General features: G+C 40.5%; 1 protein-coding gene across 5 annotated transcripts in view; it reads left to right on the top strand.

The window, feature by feature from the left end:
• The window catches only part of PLCG1 (phospholipase C gamma 1), a 94,201-nt gene that overhangs the window by 32,891 nt on the left and 39,401 nt on the right, over positions 1-21,909 (top strand). For 2 of the 5 annotated variants that reach the window (XR_014025800.1, XM_081322587.1), the window contains exons 2-12: positions 7,490-7,642; positions 8,935-9,028; positions 9,259-9,306; positions 9,859-9,882; positions 16,177-16,261; positions 17,219-17,302; positions 17,659-17,681; positions 18,432-18,504; positions 18,971-19,072; positions 20,392-20,510; positions 21,325-21,410. Coding sequence is in view for 4 of the 5 variants with exons in the window: in XM_081322587.1 (XP_081178713.1) it covers positions 7,490-7,642; positions 8,935-9,028; positions 9,259-9,306; positions 9,859-9,882; positions 16,177-16,261; positions 17,219-17,302; positions 17,659-17,681; positions 18,432-18,504; positions 18,971-19,072; positions 20,392-20,510; positions 21,325-21,410 (891 nt within the window). In the remaining variant the exon portion in view is untranslated. The remainder of the gene's footprint in view (positions 1-7,489; positions 7,643-8,934; positions 9,029-9,258; positions 9,307-9,858; positions 9,883-16,176; positions 16,262-17,218; positions 17,303-17,658; positions 17,682-18,431; positions 18,505-18,970; positions 19,073-20,391; positions 20,511-21,324; positions 21,411-21,909) is intronic. The other 3 variants (XM_081322588.1, XM_081322590.1, XM_081322589.1) reach the window with 3 other exon arrangements.

Genomic DNA, 21,909 nt, shown 5'->3' with positions numbered 1-21,909 from the left:
GTTCATGGCGCCTTAGGAAGTAAGGCTGAAATTCTGGACCCGGGGAGGTGGATTGCCAGCCGGTTAAGACCCAGGTTAGAACCCTTCCCAGGAGTTTGTCCTTGCTGGTTGCAGCAGCTATTTCTTTTGCAGATACGGGGCGGTCCGGCAGTTCCTGGATAGCCAGGATTTGGCCGGCTGGTGCGGGGTCTGGGTCGAAGTTGGGCAGGGGCAGTCTGCTAAGGCCATCTGCATGACCCATTTCCTTGCCTGGTTTGTGTTCGATTTTAAAGGAGTATGCTGCTAGGAATGTGGTCCAGCGAAGCATTCTGGGGGATAAAATTTGTGGGGTCAATTTGTCCCAGGTGAAGAGCCCTAGCAGGGGTTTGTGGTCGGTAAAAATTGTGAAGTGCCGACCGTATAAGTAATTGTGAAATTTCTTCACGCTCGCCACTAATGCTAGGGCCTCCTTGTCAATTTGCGCGTAATTGCGCTCGGCTTTGGATAAGGTCCTGGAGTAGTATGCGATGGGGGATTGAGTTCCATCGCTGTGGAGGTGGCTGAGGACAGCGCCTATGCCATAGGGTGAGGCGTCGCAAGCGACGCAGAGGGGCATTTTCTCTTTGTAATGGGTGACAGTAGATTTGCTTGAAAGGAGTTGTTTCAATTTGTTAAAACTGTCATCGTGGGTTTGGGTCCAGAGCCACTAGGCTCCTTTGTCTAATAGCCTGTGGAGCGGCTCTGCTATGGAAGCTTTGTGGGGGAGGAAGGCATGATAAAAGTTTATGAGACCCAGAAAGGCTTGTAGTTCTGCCTTATTTTTGGGGGGTGGGGCTGCCCTGATGGCTTTGACTTTAGAATCCGTGGGGTGGATTCCGTTAGCGTCAATTTTGTAACCCAAAAATTCAGTAGATGGGACCCCTATAGAGCACTTTTCTTTCTTTAATTTGAGGCCGGCGGTGCGGAATCTTTGAAGCACCTCTCGCAGCCTGTCAGCCAATATTTCCTCGGATTCCCCCGCGATGAGCACGTCATCGAAGTAAGGGCAGACCCCAGGGATTCCTTTAAGGGTTCGCTCCATGGTTTCCTGGAATATTCCAGGTGCCACTGCGATTCCGAACTGCAGGCGGTTCACCCTGAACGCTCCGCGGTGGGTGACTATGGTCTGGGCATTGGCCGTTTGCTCTGAGACTGGCAGCTGCAAAAATGCATGGGCTAAGTCTAGTTTGGCGAAAATAGTGCCTGCCTGAATGGAGGAGAGCACATCCCTGACGGCTAGGACTGGGTAGGCATGGGGGTTCAAAGCACGATTAAGGGTGGCTTTATAGTCCGCGCAGAGGCGGACTTCCCCATTAGGCTTGACAGGGGTGACTATGGGGGTTTCCCAAGTGCCCCCTTCCGTGGGTTCTATGACTCCCAGTCCAATTAGCCTGTTGAGCTCCGCTTCTATTTTAGATTTGAGAGCGAAAGGGACTCTTCTTGCCTTAATCCTGATAGGCAGGACCTCTGGGTTTAGTTTTAGGTCAATGGGGGGGCCATTGAATTTCCCCAGCGACCCGTCAAACACGTCTGCGTATTGTTGGCAGACGGCTTGTAATTGGTGAGGCTGAGAGTGGTTAACGCCCATAATTTTTATCCCCAGGGGTTCGAACCAGTCAAGGCCAATGAGGCTGGCTCGTTTACCTGCTGCGATTTGGGCTGTTAGTTCTCCCTGGAATTGCTGGTAGTTAATGGAGAGCCTAGTTTCCCCTTTTAATTTGATAGGGGCGCCCTGGAAATCGGCTAGAAGAATTTTCGAGGGGGTAATAGGAAACCGGCGTCTGCACTGACGCGCGATTCCTTGTAGTGTGTCCCAGGAAAGGATGGAGACTGAGGACCCAGAGTCCACCTCCATCTCGCAGGGGATTCCCTGTATCCGGACCTGAATTTTAATTTTGGGACGGAAATAGCTGGTGGTTAAGGGCCCCTGGTCCGTGCTAGTGGTCATGACAGATGACCATAGGGTCTTCCCTGGCAATTTGGGGGAGGGAATATTACCTTCCGGGGCGGCCTCCAGGTCGTGAAGGGTCTCGCGGCTGGTGCTGCGGCAGGCGGAGCGAATGTGGCCGGTTTTGCCGCAGCCATGGCACTTGGCATTGCGAAATTTGCATGATGCCCTGGCATGGTTGCCACCGCAGCTGGCGCACTTGGAGCGTTTGGTGGTCTCCTTTGAGCCTCCGGCCGGCCGATCTGGTCTTTTGTCACCCTCACGGCGAGCCTGGGGGTTGGCGGGTCTCGGACGGATGGCGTCCACTTCGGTCTTCTGCTCGGCTGTTCCCGGGTTGGAATTTCTAGGGCAGTCATGGTGGACTGACCCTGCGAAAGGATTTCCCGCCGGCAGCGCGTCTTCCCGATGGCTATCTTCGTACGCCATGATTTCAATCGTTAACTCGGCCAGGTCCATCGTCGGCTTAGTGACGAGTTTCTTCTGAAGCTTCAGGTTCCTCAGACTGACGATGACCTGGTCCCTTATGCGGTCCTCGAGGTCCGGGAAACGGCAGCGTCGGGCCGCTTGTCGGACCGTCGCTATGAACGATTTGGCCGGCTCGCCTGGTCGTTGGTACTGGCGGGCGAAATTCAGGCGCCAGTACAACTCGGACCGTCTCGGCGAGAAGTGTCGATTGAGGCGGTCGACTAACTCGGCGTATGGCACAGTGGCCACCGGATCGGGGTCGCAGAGCCCTACGGCGACATCATAGACCGCCGGGCCGCTGAGGCAGAGGAGCGCCGCGGCTTTGGGGCGATCCTCGACGATGTTATTGACGAGGAGGTACCCCTCCACTTGCCCGAGATGTGATTCCCAGCCCTCGGGCTGGGAGACATCGAATTCTCGGACATGCCCAAGATTGGCCATACTGTCTGGTCCGCAGGTCTGCTTAGGGTGGTGTACATGGAGTGCTCTCCCGAACCAGCAAGTGACTTCAGCGGTGTCAGCTGGTGGGACGGCTTCCCTCCTTCACTTGTGGCTTCAGCTTACAAGCAGACCCGGATCCCACCCTCGTCGCCAGGTGGAGTGTCTTGAGGGACGACAGGAGACAGTAGGCACAGTCCAAACAATTCGTTTATTGGGCAGAGGTCCCGGGCGAGGTACCGCCGGGAATCCCCCGAATTTATAGTAAACAGGAACATCAACAACTTTGTTTAGAACCAATAAACAGGCGGGGTTCTCCCGCCTAACAACAACATCCAATAAGGAGGAGACCAGCTAAGGTAGGCGTGGCTGACAGCGGCTTGTTGCCAGGGGCCAGCTGGCAGCTTTGACAGCTCCGGCTGGACTGCGCATGCGCGGTTAGCTTAGTTTGACAGCTGTCAGTGTACTGCGCATGCGCGGCAGTTTGACAGCTGTCAGAATCGGCCGGTTTGACAGCTGTCAGTGTACTGCGCATGCGCGGCAGTTTGACAGCTGTCAGAATCGGCCGCTTGTCGCGTCTGTGTGGGGGGGGAATGCCGCGGCAGCCTTTTGACGGCTGTCAATGGCTGCCGGGGATTCCTTATAGTTGTGAGGGGAGTGTGTGTGTCTTGCTGAGTATGTAACAGATTAGAATAGAAAAAAGTGGTGCTTCTTAATACAGGTGGTCCAAAACTTGCAACAGTTCATTTATTGACCATTCGAAGTTAACAATGGCACTGAAAAATGCCATGATCATTTTTCACACTTGTGACCATTGCAACATTCCCACAATCACGGGATCAAAACTTAGACACTTAACAATTGACTCACATTTATGACAGTTGCAGTGTCCTGGGGTCATGTGATCACCTTTTGCGACCTAAAGGTAAAGGTAAAGGTTCCCCCGCACATGCGTGCTAGTCGTTTCCAACTCTAGGGGCCGGTGCTCATCTCCGTTTCAAAGCCGAAGAGCCAGCGCTCATCCAAGGATGTCTCCGTGGTCATGTGGCCGGCATGACTAGACGCCAAAGGCGCACGGAACACTGTTACCTTCCCACCGTAGCGGTCCCTATTTTTCTACTTGCATTTTTACGTGCTTTCGAACTGCTAGGTTGGCAGAAGCTGGGACGAGTAACAGGCGCTCACTCTGTTACGCGGCACTCGGGATTCGACCCGCCAAACTGCCGACCTTCTGATCGACAAGCTCAGCGTCCTAACCCACTGCGACCTACTTACAAGCAAAGTCAATGGGGAAGGCAGATTCACTTAACAACCATGTTACTAACTTAACATCTGCACTGATTCACTTAACAACTATGGCAATAAAGGTCATAAAATGGGGCAAAACTCACTTAACAAATGTCTCGCTTAACAACAGAAATTTTGGGCTCAATTGCGGCTGTAAGTTGAGGACTACCTGTATTCAGTTCTTGCGTTTCACTTCCCAGAAAAGATCAGTTTTCTAAATTGTTCCAGAGACAAAATGGCCAAGGTGTAAAGGTTCATTACAGTCCAGGAGATGGAGAATCTATGGATAGGTAAACATCTGGAAGGGCTGAGAGAAGTGATTCCTCTTTAGGAAGCAAAAGGTGGTTGAGCTTCTTCTATAGCAGAAAAGGACACTATGTTGTGTGTTTCATCAGCTTTGGTTCCTCTTTCCTGCCTTTCACATTTTTCCCATACTATTCGTCAACTTTCATTAAGTTTTATCATGCTGGATTTAAGTAAATCTAGAATTCATTTTATTTAATCTTCTTGTTACTTTGCTGAACGTAAATGCATGGAGTTGCTTCATGTAGCAATAAACCAAATTTTCATATTGGAATTTGGGATAGGAGGCCAAGGAAGACTATCTCTGGGCTAGAAATTGTATAGCGTATGTATATGAGTTGCAGTTACTTAAATGTGTAGATATTTAGTCTAAATAAGCAGGCATATACATAGAATGAAGGCTATTGCTAAGCTTGTAAGCCGCCCTGAGTCTTCGGAGAAGGGCGGGATATAAATGGTATTAAAATAAATAAATAAATAAATAAATGCAAACATATAATCAACAATATCCACTGCGAGGTAAAAGTGCAAACTTGCATTTGTTCATTGAACTTGCATTTGTTCATATAGCAAACAAAGAAACCAAGGTTTGACTTCTCTGTTACTTTCATAAAACTAGTCCCCTCCTCCTCCCCCCCCAGTTTTGTTCCTAGGAGACTTTTAAAAATTATCTGCTACTGATGTTTCCTTTCTTTTTTTCTAGTGAAAATAGTTGTTGCTATCAGTTTGGGATTTGCCACAGTGACCTCTAGTGGTGCCAGGATTGTTCATGTACAGTTTTTTTTTCTTAGCATTTTCCTGCAAGTGCAGGGTGTCAGAATCCATTTATATCACATTCATAAATGTATGTTTAAAACATCATCCCCCCCCCATATGGATTCTGCCATCTCCCGAGGAAGGAGGAGCATATGTGGATTCACCCTGCCTTAGGTTATTTCAAAGGCCAAGGGAACCTTTTGAACTGGGGGGATCAAAAGGGAGCGTTAGAGAAGAAGGTATCTGGCTTGTGTTTTTAATTCTGGAGAGGAAGAAGGCAATAACTATAAAGATTCGAAGTTCCTTTTTTTTCCCCACGAAAGGGATGACACGAAGTAGAAGGATGGGGGCTGACCAAATGGGGTTGAGTGAAGGGGGGTTGAACCGGGTACCCTTTATAAAATTTCAATTTGTAAAACAATACCAAGTCCTGTCTTGTATTCCCACAACCAAGCATGTCCTAGTAAAGATTCCTTTTGGACTCGAACTGACTCCAAGAGTTTTTATCTTCCTAAGACGTGGTTTGGGGTGGATCCTGACACAGGGTCTGCTTTTTTGCCAAATCCACATGAAAGCTTGCTGGGTGACTTTGGGTCAGTCACTGTCTCTCAGCCAATGATGTTAATTGCTCACTGCAGTTTATAATTACAATTACTTGGAGTGAATTATAATTCAGATAGGAATTTCAGGATAGATTTTAGATTCAAGATAGGGACCTCAGTAGAGAAAATAGTTTTGAGTTATATGAATGAATTGAATTCATCAGCACTGTAACTTTAGCCTAGATAAATTTTTGTTGTTTTGGCCCAACATTATTTACAGTTCATTCTTCTTGAGTATCCTGCTTTTTCTTACTCAGTCATATTTATTGTATGACTTACATCTGCATACTTTGCCGTGCCAGAAATTAAATATATCTTAGAAATGTTTGTTTGCAAATCCTTCCTTGATTGGTTATGTACTTGTCTAGCCATTGACTCTTAGTTGTCACATAGATAGATTTTCTCCGTCATGAGCCGTCCCTAACTTGGTCTTTCAGGCCTTCCAGTGGTATACCCATCACCACTGTAGTTGAGTTCACCCACCTTGCTTTTGGTCATCCTCTCCTTCCCTTTCCTGTTACCTTTCCCAGATTAGAGCCTTCTCCAGAAATCTAGGTCTTTGCTTAATGTGTATGAAGTAGGATAATTTAAGCCTGGTTATTTCCGCCTTGAGTGACAACTCTTAAGTTGATTTGGTGAACAATCCATTTGATTGTTTTACTTGTCTGTCCGCAGAATTCTTAGGAGTTTTTTCCATCACCAAAGTTCAAAAGAGTCAGTAGTCTTCCTGTTGTGATTCAGGGTCAGCCTGTGGGTTCGGCAGTTGGGTCGGACGACTCAGAGGAGGAGGAGGAGGGGGGTGTTGAAGAGCTTGCTGAGGGGATTGGACAGCTTGATGAGAGCCCCCAGCCAGGCCCCTCTCATCTGGTCACGACGCAGACCCAGCGGTGTGAGCCTGACAGCGTGGATGAAGATGACCCACAGCTGGCCCTGTTCAAAGACGCCCGACGCAGGAGGCAGTCAATCAGGAGTAAACAGAGGAAGGCAATGGGGCTCCTCGGAAGGAGGCAGAGAGAAGCCACGCTCTGAACTGTATTTAAGGGGGAATGCGTGGGAGGGCTGGTTTGCTGAAGGCAACCGCTTGAAAAGCTCCTGTTTCTTGGTTTGTGTCTTGTTCTATTTGTTTTTGTAGCAATAAATTTGGCAGGCGTAATTCCAGCCTCTTGCCTTCTTGTAAAAGGGGTTGTCCCTGCCTTTTCTGCAGGGCCGGTAGCAGGCTGGTACAGAACACTTCCTATCCTGCTTCTTTAAAGTCCATAGAGTGTCATGCAAGTCCTTACTACCACCCCAAAGTTCATAAAGTAATGAAATGTCTTAAATGTTGATCATAGAACTCGAATAAATATGAATCTGGGATTATACTTGAAATGCTTTAATTGGAAAGCAGCATTTAATACACATATCTTACAAAGAGGAAGGGTAATTCAGGTGGAGATCTCTCCTCCAGCAAAGAAAAAGTCCCAGTATCTAATGTTTTAGAAGTTAAGCAACAGTAAACTTAATATTGCAAATAGAAGACCATGTTTTGTAACTGCATGATATTGTCAGATAATGTTGTTTATCAGTGTTTATCAAGCTGTGGCACTTCCCATTGTGCTTTCAGCTACAAAGTACTTTTGTTCTTAATTTTGTTCCAGTTCAACCCCCTTTCCTCTTATTATTCTTTTAACAGTTGATATTCGTGAAATCCAAGAAATTCGTCAGGGAAAGAACTCCAGAGATTTTGACCGATACCAGGAAGATTCTTGTTTCCGCCCAGAACAGTCTCACTGCTTTGTCATCCTTTATGGCATGGAATTCAGATTAAAAACACTCAGTTTGCAAGGTTAGATGTCTTTTACTTTGTCACTGTGGGTAGATCAAACCGATGAAATGACACTACAGTCCAATTTTTGTTGCAGCTTTTGAATGCCAGCAACACCATTGCTATTCATCTCCTTTTTAAAACAAGACTTGGCTTAGAACAGTAGAGAGGAACAAATGAGCAAAAATGATTCTAGAATTGCTAACAGCTGCTAGGACTGAGAGCTATTGCCAGTTCTTGAACCACAGTCTTCTGAGCACATGGACATTCTCCTTTAATTCTATGACTAGCTGTGGTGCAAGTATTACTCTCTTATGGTTTCAAAAGTTAAATAGAGTCTTAAATGTTGTTTTCCCCTCTCCAAATTCTAGAAAGTATACAGATCTTCCTGTATACCTTCTAATATTTGGAAATGGGGGGGTACTTTCTAAGGTAAAGATAAAGAGAAATCTCATTGTTCAATATGGATCGTGTTCTGCTCACTTCCCTTTGTTGAGGATAATTCTTCAAAAGGCATTAATCATAGGGCAGGATTCTGGATTTGTGCAGAATCTGGGGTGCCTAACCCTCAACTCATACTATGTGCCCTATGCAGGGCTTTTTTTCTCATAGAACGCTCAGAACAGAGTTCCGGCACCTTTTTTGGATGGAACCTTGTAGGGTAGGCAAGATAGGTTGTATGGCATGTGTGAGTTCTGGCACCTTTTTCTTTTACAAAAAAAGCACTGGCCCTATGGCTACACAAGCAGTGAATAGACTGACTGGAATAGTGAATGTGGCATGAAACAATTAAGCAAACATGTTACTATATGCCATATTCTGAATAAGAGCAATCAATCTGCATCCTTATTATGCTACTGTAGGATAGTTGTTTGAACTGGCTGATAGACATATCTTTAAATGATTGTTAGCTTTTATAGCATGGCACTAGCCTGTCTGTTGACATTCGGCTATGCTAAAGTAAGTTTTGGCATGCACATTTATGGCCTGAAAAGATGAAAAAAGAACTAACTTGATTACTGAAGTTCCCTGGAGATCCTTCTTGTTTGCCATATGGGATTTGCCTCAGAAGATAACAAACATGTTTCTTCCTTACTTAGCAAGCATAATGAATTGAATGTTAAACGTTGAAATAATGTGATTGTTCCTCCTTAAACACTGGTTTTATAGCTATTATAATTTGTAAATCTCAAAATTGATGGGGTTAGTTTCCGTCTATTGGAAACCAGCTGCAAAGTGACTTCCTTCTTGGATACAGGGGTCAGTGCCTGTGTCATGTCTTGACAGGCTTGGTTTGTTCTTTATTTTCACAGCCACTTCCGAAGATGAAGTCAACATGTGGATCAAAGGGTTGAAATGGCTTGTGGCAGATACTCTAAAAGCTGCTACTCCATTGCAAATTGAAAGGTAAGAAAACAATTTGGAACAGAAGGACCATTTCAAGCACAGGGCATACTATATATTGATTTCACTGCCTCTCCTTCATTTCCAGCATCTTTCTATGTGTATTAAAACCCATGCTTCCTTTCATAACTTTTCAAACATACATAATCTGCAAGATTTGGGGGATTCTTAAAGAGGAAGATTTTGTGATTCACTGACATATTTACAAATATTTCAAAACTGTTTACTTTTAGGTGGCTTCGAAAACAGTTCTACTTTGTCGACCGCAACAGAGAGGATAGGTAAATAGAAAGCTACTGTTATACGTTATGAGATGTGATGTATTTGAGTAAGAAAAGAGAGTATACAAGTCTAAAAATTAGTTTTCTGTTTAATTTAATTGAAAAATGAATTTGGATGATTAGAACACTAGTATAATTCAAGCAGGAATAGTGCCTATTCCTAGCAGAAAGTAACATTTTAATTAAGTAAAAATATGCCTCTTGATTAATAGAGAAGTAACATTTTCCACTGTATGTGAATGTAAATTGTGTGTGTGTGTGTGTGTGCGCGCGCGCATAAATATAAGTGCTTGGGGAAAAAATGCAGACAACAATCAATAATTGTTTTTGAAAAATGCAAGAGTGCTTCAACTAAAATGATTTCTGCTACAACAGAAAACTTAGAATACTATTCTGGGAATATTTTTGTCTGCATATAAATGTATGTAAGTTAATTGATAGATGAAGAGACTAATACTTGAATTAATAATTAATTATTTTTTTAACTGTAATTCTGATGTACTCCATAATTTAATGCAAAGGTGGTTTATCTTCTTGACATCCACATATTAGGATGAATGAGCTTGGACATCAAAGGTGAATGATGGAGACCCGAACTTTTTTCTCTCTCCAAGAAAATGAAGGCAATTTGAAATAATATGTTCATTCCAATTTAATTTTAAAAATGCATTTAACTAGAAGTAACAACAGAACAAAATATCTGCACACCATGAGAAACAAAATCCCTTATCTTCTTAATAACAACAAATCTCAATGGGAATCTTATTAAGGAAGTTCAGGAGCTCCATATGAACATATGCTTCGCCATAAGCTGTCTAGAGATGGGCTATTCTGTATTACCTTTCTTCCCTCAAAAAAAAATCAACATGTATAATGTGAAGTCTTTATTGTGGTCCCTCATATGTGTTCTTTCAACTTGATGTCACATGAGCCTCCCCACGTGACAGTAGCACTTTTCTACAAAGTATTTCTAATAATTGCACAATTGCTGTCTGAGATTCAGAAACGTAGGCTTGTGTGCTGGAATTTCACTTCGGGTTCTTCCACAATAAATCCTCATATTTCTGTTTAGGGTTTTCTAAATGTAATAAGTCTTTTGATGACTGGCAAAACTAGATCCTGGAGGGACATTCATTGTGGGGAATAACAATCTCTGATGTGTTTGTGTGATGTATTCACCTCCAAATGCATATTGACTGAATATATATTAATTTGACAATTCTTGAAAAAGTAAAAGAAAGGAACTTAAACTTGGATTATTTGATTGAGTTTAAAACAGAAATGTTGTTATCTCTTCCAACCCTTAATGGACTTCTGCTGACAAGCTTTTAAGGATTTATGTATAGGTAAGAGATGGGATAAGGGAAGAAGAGATCGTTTATTGTATTTTAACAGAGGTTTAACAGAAAGAGAAAGAAAGAATTGGTGTAGTGAAATGATGTAGGAATTAGAGTAGTAAGGTTCTAGATTTGCATCTTCTTCAAGAAGTGCATATAGTTTACTATACAGTAAGTAGCCCATAATGCAACACATCTCTTAAACAGCAAAGACTAGCAGATTGCTAGCAATAAATTTCAGTATTCACTTTTTTCATTCCTTTGGACTAAACCACAGTCATTGACCAACATGAGAAATCACATTCGGGAGTACTGAGGAGATTTTAAGATGGATGTTTAAAACCTCACAGGGCAGTAGTGAAATCCAGCAGCTGATAAGTATTTTCTATGTGTTCTACATCCAGAGTCTGTTGCAGAACACGTGGCTGTGTATCTGAAAGATTGATTCATAAAAATTTAAAAGGGAGGATTCTGGGAATTGCAACATATTTCTGCATGATATGCTGGGATTATGAGCCGTTAGGTCATAGTCTTAGTGCTTAGATAGCTTTTCCAGGATGATACATCCCCAGCTCTTCAGGCCTTTCTAAGGTATACCTGTGACTGCTACAATTCTCTTTTCCTTCCAAGATTCATAGTATGATAAATAAACGGAGAAGATTCTGAGACGGAGAAAGTTGCTTAAGGTACCTTAGGGGAAGGCCAGCCTCAAGAGCAGCCTAGCAATTATGCACCTGTGGCTGAAATAGCCAAGGAACATTCAAGAAACTTGAAAGCAGCAGAAAATGAGGGGCTGGATCTAGGGCCTCTTCCCAGCCCTAGAGTGCTTGGTTCCCCCTGTTCTATTTTGTGATTTTTATTTCTACTGATTTCCTGCCCTGACAAGAGACATTAGCATGTTTGTAGAGTGTCTGGAAATCAAGACGGAGGCAGTCACAACATTAATAGAACACGGAGCTGTAACACTGATCAGAGAGGTTTTCAACACATATACTAAGCCAGCCTGGTACCTAATGAACTTTTGTCATTTTTTCTAATTTCTATGTGTTGATAAAAAAGATTCCACTGTGTTTTCCTGTTCCCACTGTTCCCAGTTTGAGAGGAAAATAACCAAGATACAATGGACTTGCAAGTTTAACAATGACCCTTTTCCAAGAAAAATTAATGGGCTGCTTTTTGTATAAGGAGAACAATTAGATTATGAACAATTTAACAATCATAGATAATTTATTATAGGCTTTTAAATTCTGAATGGCACTTATCCTCTTTATGTGAATGTATCTGCTTTTTTGTTGAAAGTTTCAGCTACAAAATCATCACTGGCCATTGAGATATCTTAGTGGTCTCCAACCTTTTTCATTATATAGGCCACAGTATGTTCAGCAAAAGTGGATGCTATTGCCTAAGTAAGCTGTTTAATAAGAAAACTAACATAGCTCATGGCTTGTAAGCCACCCAGAGTCACCTGGTTGAGTTGGTTAGCTATAGAAATTGAATGAATCAATTAATTAATCAATCAAAATGACAGTCAAAACTGTGTCTCACAAGAGTAATTTTGCAACTATTTTCAATAACATAATATGCTCACAGAAAATCAAGAGTCTGGAAGCACCTTTTCTGATTAACAAATTTTATTAAAAGCCATAAGCTTTTGTGAGCTGCAATTTACTATGCACAATTTAAATTGTGGTGAGATAAGTGGAAAGGAAAAGGAAGATAGCTTGGTTATACGGATGCAAGTTACACAAGATATATTACAAGTAATTTATCTTTTGTTATATTTTATTAAAAGTTACAATTAATATGAAAAATAATACAAAGTAAAATACAAATAAAATGCAGAAAAGAAAAAATAGAAAAGGAAGAAAAGTATATAGTACAAAAAGAGAAATATATAAAGAAATGGTTTTTCCCTTTATCACAACAAGTATAAATAATTTTAGTAAGTTATGCCTCCTTTTAAAATGCAAAAAATTCTGCCATGATCATTGGCTCCACATTCAGCAAAGTTACCTTCATTTCTTCCCCAGAAGTCCTTGATAATCAGTTAACTTATTAATTCATTGAGATTTTTTGAGATAACTGAACCCTTTTGATGTGTGTGTGTGTGTGTGTGAGAGAGAGAGAGAGAGAGAGTTCAATAATTTCTCAGTCTTTGTGAAGAGGAAGATTTCTTAAAAAAATACTAATGTTTTATTTGACAATAGAATAGCTGCATCTAGTGTACATGTGTTTCCAAGGTCATCAAACTATTGAGGGAATTCTTCTTGAGAGGGCAGCTATAGTAAAATATACTGTCCAGTTAAAATCTATGAGAGTAATATGTAACAAATTTGGCAATGAAAATTCAAAGTATGCCTCAGAACAGATTAGAATGGCTCAATTTGTCAATGTGTTTTTGCTTACGTGCAGTGCTTTCTACTGCTACCTGTTGGCGTCAGTCTCTCTTTGCTTCCAGCCAAAGAGGGGAGGGAGAAATTGTGTCCTGGGAATCAAATTAACTATTCATACATATTTGACAGTGTGTTGCTAAAGCTTCCTTGCTATATTACACCTGCGCACCAGGCTTCTTTAAGAAATACTAAAGATATTTAGCACTTGCTAATTTGTGAAATGTTGGAAATCAAAACTGGTTCAGTGACATGTGCCAGCTTTGTGACCTTGAACCAGTCATTCTCTTTCCATTCGCCTCACAGGGTTGTTGTGGGGAAGACAGGAGGAAGGGGTCTTATATTCACTGCCTTGAATTGTTTATAATTGTTTATAAAATAATAAAAAATAATGATAGAAAATAAATAAAATATTGCAGAGGTATATTACTGCACTGAGCAGCCATGCTTGGCATTTAAGTGACATTGTGGACTACCCACACCTGTTTATGGGGCAGGACCAAAAAGCAGGCAGAGCATGATGGAAAGGATTTCCATTTGTTACTGGACTTATTAAATACTGGCCTGTGTGGGTGTGGGTGTGGAGATGTGTATAAATATGTATAAAACAGAGAAGATATTTTTTTCTCACCCACTGAGATCTGGAAGTCATAAATGGGTTGTAGCCAAATTCCATTTCCTGACCTAATGACTGAGCTAATTGTTGGACTGTAAGGTTATATGTCTACAACATGCATTTCTCAGGAGTTCAGCCAAATTTGGGGGGGAGGGGTTCCCCCTCCCTAAGTGGATTAATTCCAGCTATCTTGTTTTATTGTGGAAAGAGTTTTACAGTCTCTGTTCCTGGGTGGAGGAGACCGGCATTTCTTGGATGCCAGGAATACATGAGTTATTTGCCAACAGTTCATCATCTGCAATAGATTTGTTTTGGATTTCATCAGTCATTGGTGGACTGACAAATTGCAATATATTATAAGAACTCAGCAGCAGGCTTGCTCTGGGGCAGGAATTCTGGGAGTTGAAGTCCATGAGTCATAAAAGAGCCGAGGTTGCCTACCCCTGCTCTGGGGAAAAGAGGAACCCAGCAAGTGGTTCATTGCAGACTAGCACCTCATTCTGAAGCCTCCAGGCTCCCCTGCTTCCATGTTTCACGGTCACTACAATATTTGGTGTGGTTATGGGATGTGTACTCCAAGCAGACATGAAACTTGCAATTTTTCAGAAGAGTGGTTTTGATTATTGTATTCCAGTATAACATTTGGGGAATAAATTAAGTCAGTTGATGATCAGAACATAAAAAGTTGTAGTGCTATATCGTGTAGTATAGGAGTGATAAACCTACTACTGTTATTGGATCTCAGCCAAACAATTGTGCAATTTAATTTTCAAGAAGCCTCTTATGCATTGCTTCCATAAGAGTGGCTAGAGTCAGCAAGGTATGATTTCGATCTAACATTTCATTTTGTCCCTCCTTTTTCATCCTTTCTGTAATGATTCTGTTTCACCATTTCTTCAGTATTATGTAACTTTTGTCCGGCAAATTAGCCATAGCAAATTGTCCCGTGGCAAGTTGGCTGTGGTGAGCTGGCCACAATGAGTTGTCTGTGGCATGTTGGCCATGGCAAGCTGGCCTAGGTGAGTTGGCGGTGGTGAGTTGTCTTGGACCTGCCTAGGCCTGTTTGATGACCCCTCATGAATAATATTGCAATTTAAGAGTACTTCCTTAAGTGCTGCAAATTGCAAGGGAAGATCAATCATGGAAGATAATTGGTTTTCAGGGATGTCACTCCACTGTTAATGATTTTCACGTTGATAAGCATAGATTGAACCTCAGAAGCTATTGCTAAGCACATTGATTTCTGCTTTAGATTGTAAGTCGCCCTGAGTCTTCGGAGAAGGGCGGGATATAAATGGGATTAAAAAAAAAAGAAGCACAATTAAAATCAAGAAACACATTCTTTCTTGATAAAAGTCAAGAAGCAATTTATTACAGTATAGTGATGATAATATTATCTGTTCAGTCAAGTCAGACTCTTGGTGATTTTATGGGGCAGGTCTCCCCACATCTTCCAATCTGCACTATTGAGTTTTCCTATGCTCTGGCTGATGTGAAGCTTTGATAGTGTTCAGCCACTGTGTTTTTTGACAGCCAGGTTTTCTTTTACCACTGACTCTTCCAAACGTAATTGCTTTCTCCAGTGACATGGCCAAAGTAAATGAGATGCAGTTTTGTGATTTTGCCTTCTAGTGACATGTCTGGTGTTATGCACTACAGTATTTGCTTGTCACCTTTGCTTCCTAAGGAATATGCAGGCAGGAGACTTCTCCAGCCCCACAGCTCAAATGAGTTGATTTTCTTCCTCTCTTGCTTTTTTAAAGTCCATACAGTATAGTACATTTGTATTATTTGAAGGAGACCCATTTCTCAAGTAATTTATGAATTTGAAGAAAGCAAATCTCCTTTTCTACAGCTATTGAGGAAAAGGAAGAAAAAACAAATGTTTATTTTGAAATAATTTCAATTGTTTGGAAAAGAACCACAACAATTATAGTGACTATTTCCTTTCACGTACTACAGTCTGAGACTGATGGTTTTAATAACTACACCAGTATTTGTAATTTTGGAAGTACTTCGAGATAATCTCTTCTGTTTGGCCAAGTGTTGCTGATAGTTTTGACCTGTGATTTTCTTTCCATTCACTGATTAGCTTGAAGTGTTTTTTGTCCATTTTTAAGGGGAAAAAATCATAGGATTTTAGAAAACTGAAATATAATAAACTTAAATCTGACAGTTGTCACATCAGAACATCAGGAAAATGGAAGGAAGCTTGTTTTTTAAAAAATCTAGTTTCCACAATGATCCCACAAAGCCAGAATATATGGAAGACTAACAGGCAAGGCCTCACAAGAGGCCAACACTGACCTCTTAACAGCTATTCTGAACTATGTCAGGAGGCTGACAGGTGCAGCATCTGAGGGGTGGAGTGGAGGAAATGCTTTTATCCTTTCATAATAATGCTTACCTTGTTTTATTATGTTTTCCATCTTTTAATCAATTGTGAGAATTTTAAAAGTTGCAGTGCATAACTACAGAAATATGCTCTCATTCATTTATTCTCTTTTTTCCTACCCCACTAATGTAGAATTTCTGCAAAAGACTTAAAAAATATGCTATCTCAAGTCAACTACCGTGTGCCCAACATGAGATTTCTAAGAGAGAGGTTATCAGTAAGTATTTGGTATTTTCTCCTTGTTTATATGTGCAGAGTTTTGATCTCATTGATAAACGTTGCAGCTTGATATACTATTGTATGATTTAAAAACATTTTTTAATTAATTTGTTTTGTGTGCCATCAAGTTAGGGTTGATACCTGGTGACTGCCCTGGACTAGTCTGCAGTTTTCTTGGCAAATTCCAGAAATGGTTTGCCATTGCCTGCTTCCTAGGGCTGAGAAAGTGTGACTGGCCCAAGGCAGATTGATGCCTAAAGCAGGATTAGAACTTCTGGATGTCACATTTGGATTACAGATTGCTGCACCCTATGAATTTACCCATCTATTGAGACTGTTCTTGTTCTACTCAGATTAAGAACTTTATTGTTACTGATTATTTGAATCTAGAACCTTCTGCATTTATTTTTTGACTGTTAGATTTATAGCTTTCCTTCAAAAACTCATGGTGGGGTACAAAGAGCTGTCTCCTCTCATTTATCCCACAGTTAACAATATGAAGTAGGTATTGCTGGAGGACTAACTAGCTGTAAATCACCTGGTGAACTTCCTTTGCCAAGAGTGGGATTGAATCTGAATTTCCTTAGTTGTAATCCTAGTACCTTAAATACTGTTTCTTCTTTTTATTACTGAATAAACCAGTCTTTCCCAGTCTGGAATTCTTCATGTGTATGTTATCCTGAAATCTCAAATTGCTGAGCCTACATGGCCAAAGCAAGTTAAGGAAGATTGGGGAAAAGATGGTAAAAGACCCTGAAAATGCATCTCTGCTTTGTACATTTAAGATGCATTATTAAAACACAAAAGTTCTTCCCTCCCCGTCTTTTAGAAAATGGTACAAGAAAAAAGCAGTGAGTGCTTTATTTGTCACAAGTGAGATAATTAATCACTCATATGTGACAGAATAATAGCCTATTTTAAGATTGTTGTTTGCTTGTTTTCTCTTTGCTATCAGGATGTGGAGCAGAGAAATGGGGATATCACTTATGGACAATTTGTTCAACTGTACCAGAGCTTGATGTACAATGCACAGAAAGGAGTAAGATGCTTCTGATCTTAATTCTGATGACAATTGTTAAAGAACTAATAAAAGTATTATTCCACAGACTTTATTCTTGTCTTTCAGCAATATTTTCTTAGAGGTGGGTACTGTAGTGCACATTCACTCAACTTCATACACATTTTCACGTGCATATGCAAAAATCCGTATATGCAAATTAATGATTGCACATAAGGAATCCCTGAAGGGTCTGTTCAGGACGTTTGTAAACTATACACTGGAAAATGGCTTTATTATTTCTGTGAGAAGCAGCATTGCAGTTCCTCTATTGAGGTCCGAAGTAGGATGCTTAAATTTAATAAGCACAATGACTGACTTTTGTTTCTTCTGTGTAGATGGCTGTTCCATTCTTAGAAAGGTAAACTGCTTTATTTCCTATTGGGGCTGGGATGGAAATTAAAATGGCTTGCAACTATGAGAATGTGCTAATTACTTAATTAGTCAAAGCACAGATTATGCATTCATAGTGTTCTATTAGTTCTCTACTTCACTGCACAGTATGATATGGTTGTATATTGTTGTACTGATCTGTTTTGGAAATATTGTAAAATCTCAAATTCTGGGACAAGAGCTGCTTTTTCTAATAATTTGGTGCCAGCCATTACAGAATTATGTCTGATAGCAAAATGCAACATTTATGCAAATTATTTTGCTTTTTTACCAATTGCTGTGATAACAAAGTTCAGCTTTTCTTCAGTATTCTTGAAAGTTCTGTGCTCCTTTTAATCAAATTTGCATTTGAAGTCTGTTATTTATTGATAGCAAATGTATGTCTGATACTGTCTGGCCACAATCCTTTATACTGATATGTTCTTTGTCCCAATTTTCCCTGATAGAGTCAATGTAATGAGCTCTATCAATAGCCAAGCTTTATCTATTACTTTCACTGTCATATTAATTTTTTTCATTGGCATTGTTTAAATATGACACTAATCCATAGTGTGATTTATTTTTGGCATAACTTCACATGAGAATCCACCATTGCATCTTCGTGTTATGTATGAGAGTTATATGTAAACAGTATCTCTATATATTTAAGCTTGTTTGGTTTCAAGAAGTGGCAGCTGCCTTTTAACCCACCTGTCTTATCTTGCACTTTATCTTAAAGCAGTGGGGAGAGATCCGAATACAACAGAATTTCTCTGTCAGAGTTCCAGACATTTTTGCTAGAATACCAAATGGTAAGTTCATATCGTAGAAGGAAAACACACACACACACACACACACAGAGACAGAGAGAGAGGGGGGGGGGAGTAAGAACCAAAATTTGATGCAGATAAAAGATTTGCTTAAGCTGAACTTGATTTCTGGTAATTAATGTGAATATGCCTATATTGTTTTCTTAGCAATCACTAAGAAATGGTTTACCATTGCCTCTTTCAAGTGTTGCTCAATTACTCTGTGGAGTAGGACTGGTGTTTTCTGGTAGTCTGTCATGCAACTAGTTCAACACTGTTCAAGTTTTTTGAAATTACCCAAGGTCAGCTAGATGAAGTAACTTTCTATGGACTTAACTTAGATATCAGTCATAAAATTTAAAAATATGATTGTATATACAGTATATGTATGTATGTATGTATGTATGTATTTACTTACTTTAGAATATCTGGCTTCTAAAACTCCACCTTTCTCCATCCTCATATACAGGAGCTTTGGGCTGCAGACCTTTCCTTGGTGCAAGATTTTATGTTTACTTTCTTGTCAGATCCACTGAGAGTAATTGAAGAACCTTATTTTTCTTCAGATGAGGTAAGACTCAAGAATCTCACTGGAAAAAATAGAACAGGAATGATAGAGGCAGCTGGCTTTACAATTCCCAAGTCATTGATATCAGAGTTCTCTACACTACACTGTAGTGAGTAATGCTACAAGGTACCATAAAGGTCAGTTCCATACATGGCAGGAAAGGAACACTGTAGCAAGTTATCTTTCCTCTTTTCTGTAGATCTTTTCTTGCAGTTTAAAATATTAAATAAGTTGCAACTTTGCCTTTTCTAAGAAGGGAGCTAAGACTTCTCATTGGTAATTGCTGGAATTATATTTGATTGGTTGTAATAATACTGGGCAATTATGTAGTCCTAGAAATTATAAGTAAGGATAATTAGATTGAGTTGGAACATAGATAATTATATAGAAAGCATGCAGTTGATTGCGGGTTTGTTGTTTTCTAGACCTAATACAAAGTTCTAGTGTTAGCATGGAATGTTATTTCAGAAACAATCTTTATCATTTTTAGAGTATTCTCCAGTATAGGATCTGCCTAAATAAATCAAGGATTTCTTAAGCAATTGGCCTTTGGTCAGCATACTTTTAAGTTTGAAACAAAGTAGGATTTATTTGTTCCAGACAGTTTTTAAGGCACTGGTGAATTTGTTGTCATCCTGCATGCTTACTCTCTCGTACCTCCTCTTTCTGTGGGAGATGGACTGTTTAGAAATAGGAAATATAAATAAAATAAACAGATAAATATAAAACTGCTGGGTGAGGTCATCTGCTAGTTTGAGGTTTTATCTTTCGACTTGGAACCAGCAAATAATGCTGTCAAGGTTTTGCATGGACGTTATGAGTTTGGATGGGGAGAACCTCCAACTCATTACCACCAGCACCTAGTGACTATAGGTGTTTCAACCATCCAGATTTGAGTATATTTCCTCTGACCTTGAATGGGGTTACACTTCCCCTTTCAAGGTTGGTATGCAGTTGTGGCTATGAAGGCATTTGCATAACTTCGTCCAGTGAGCCAGTTGTGTCCTTTCCTAAATTGGGAGGGTCCTTCAAATAGTCACTCATGCCCTAGTCACTTCGCAACTTGATTACTGCAGTGCTGTCTACATGGAACTGATCTTGAAAACTACCCAGAAACTTCATCTCATCTATGTCAGACTTCCTCAATCACTCCCTCCCAGTATTGTAATTTAGCATGTTTTCCAAGTTATGAGAGCAGTAATCCAATACATCTGGGGAGAATCAAATTGAGAAGGTCTGAAAAAATATCTGAGATTTGGGGGTTTAATGTTCCATCTTTCACCTCCCATCCCCACCCCCCAATTTTTCCCCTTCTTATACAGTTTCTCACCTTCCTGTTTTCCAAAGAGAACAGCATCTGGAACTCTGAGTTTGATGTCATACGCCCAGAGGACTTGAACAACCCCTTGTCCCATTATTGGATCTCATCCTCTCATAACACGTAATGGAAAAATGGGTTTCTCTTGCTAATAATTTCTCCTATTTGTAATTTGCTTTGAGAAGAGAGCATTAAACTGTATGAAAAGCACCTTCTGGGATAACAATGCAGTTCTTGGAATACACTGTCTTACATCTCTTCAAATCATAGAATAGAATAATTTTATTGTCACTTTAAATGTACACTAATTGGCTTACATTAAAATGAAATTTCGTTGCATTCAGCTCTCAAAGGGTTACCTTTTCTAATATACACTACATAAATCAATAAATACAGAATTATGCATATACCTACATATATGACAGAGAGAAACAACAGTCTAGTTCGAGTTATGCATACATGTGCATGGCAAGAAAAACAAATCTTGCGAGTTTACCAGATGGATGGCATAGGGAACAAAGCTATTACATGAGTTGCCTGTTCGAGTTTTGCTTTCCATTAATAGCAGCAGTCAACACATGACTCAGTAATTTTTGGATTTCTAGATGAAGAGAATCCTGATATGCACAATGAAATAAATACACCTTATTATGTTATTTCAAACTTTTTGAAGGAAGAGGAATTTTTGGATTGGAGCAGTGTGGGGCTAGGATGACTGTAAACATCTAATGTTACCCCAGTATACCATGGAGAGGAATCTTTGAGCAGTTGAGAGAGAGAAATCTGGGTCAGAGACTAGTGCACTCTGATTGGATAGTGTACATGAAAAAGTTGCTGATCAATTCTTTGTTGTATTTGAGCTACTGCTTTATCTTTTTGATATTGTGATAATCCAACCCAACTTGCTTTTATGTTCATAACTGCCCCTTCATCATAGATACTTGACAGGAGATCAGTTCTCAAGTGAGTCTTCCTTGGAAGCCTATGCTCGTTGCCTGCGCATGGGATGCCGCTGTATTGAACGTGAGTGCTGGTCTCTTCTCATTTTCTTTCCTTATCTGCCTAAAAGATCAGGAAAAGTTCATCTCATACTAAGCATTAAAAAATTGCACATAGATGAAGCATGGAGTGGAATGTACACTCTACACACTGAATATTCCAGTTAAAAGGATCAGATTGCAAGAGATATGAAAGTGTCTACTTGGAATTTTGTGGCAGGTTAAAATAGATTATATTGAGCCAGATGGATAGTCAAAAATAAAGGCAGTTACAAATATACATATACACCTTGCCTAGAATTCTTTGATCAGAAACCTCTGAAGGGAAGGTTTGCTTGTGACCTTGAAATAAAAGGCAGTACTTTAGTGCCATGGAACTAGGGGTATTATCAACGCATTACAGGTTACTTTCCCACCCAAATCTGTTTTGAAATGCTTCCTTTGTGGTATCACTTTCACTCCAGAAAAATAAGGAAAACATTTTCATTGAAATGTGTTCTATCTGGATTGTTAGGTGACAAGCA

This window comes from Vipera berus (genome assembly GCF_964194415.1).
Source record: "Vipera berus genome assembly, chromosome: 3".
In the NCBI taxonomy this organism is placed as follows: domain Eukaryota; kingdom Metazoa; phylum Chordata; class Lepidosauria; order Squamata; family Viperidae; genus Vipera; species Vipera berus.
The sequence above is the reverse complement of the archived record's forward strand: the minus strand, read 5'-3'. Positions and strand labels throughout refer to the sequence as shown.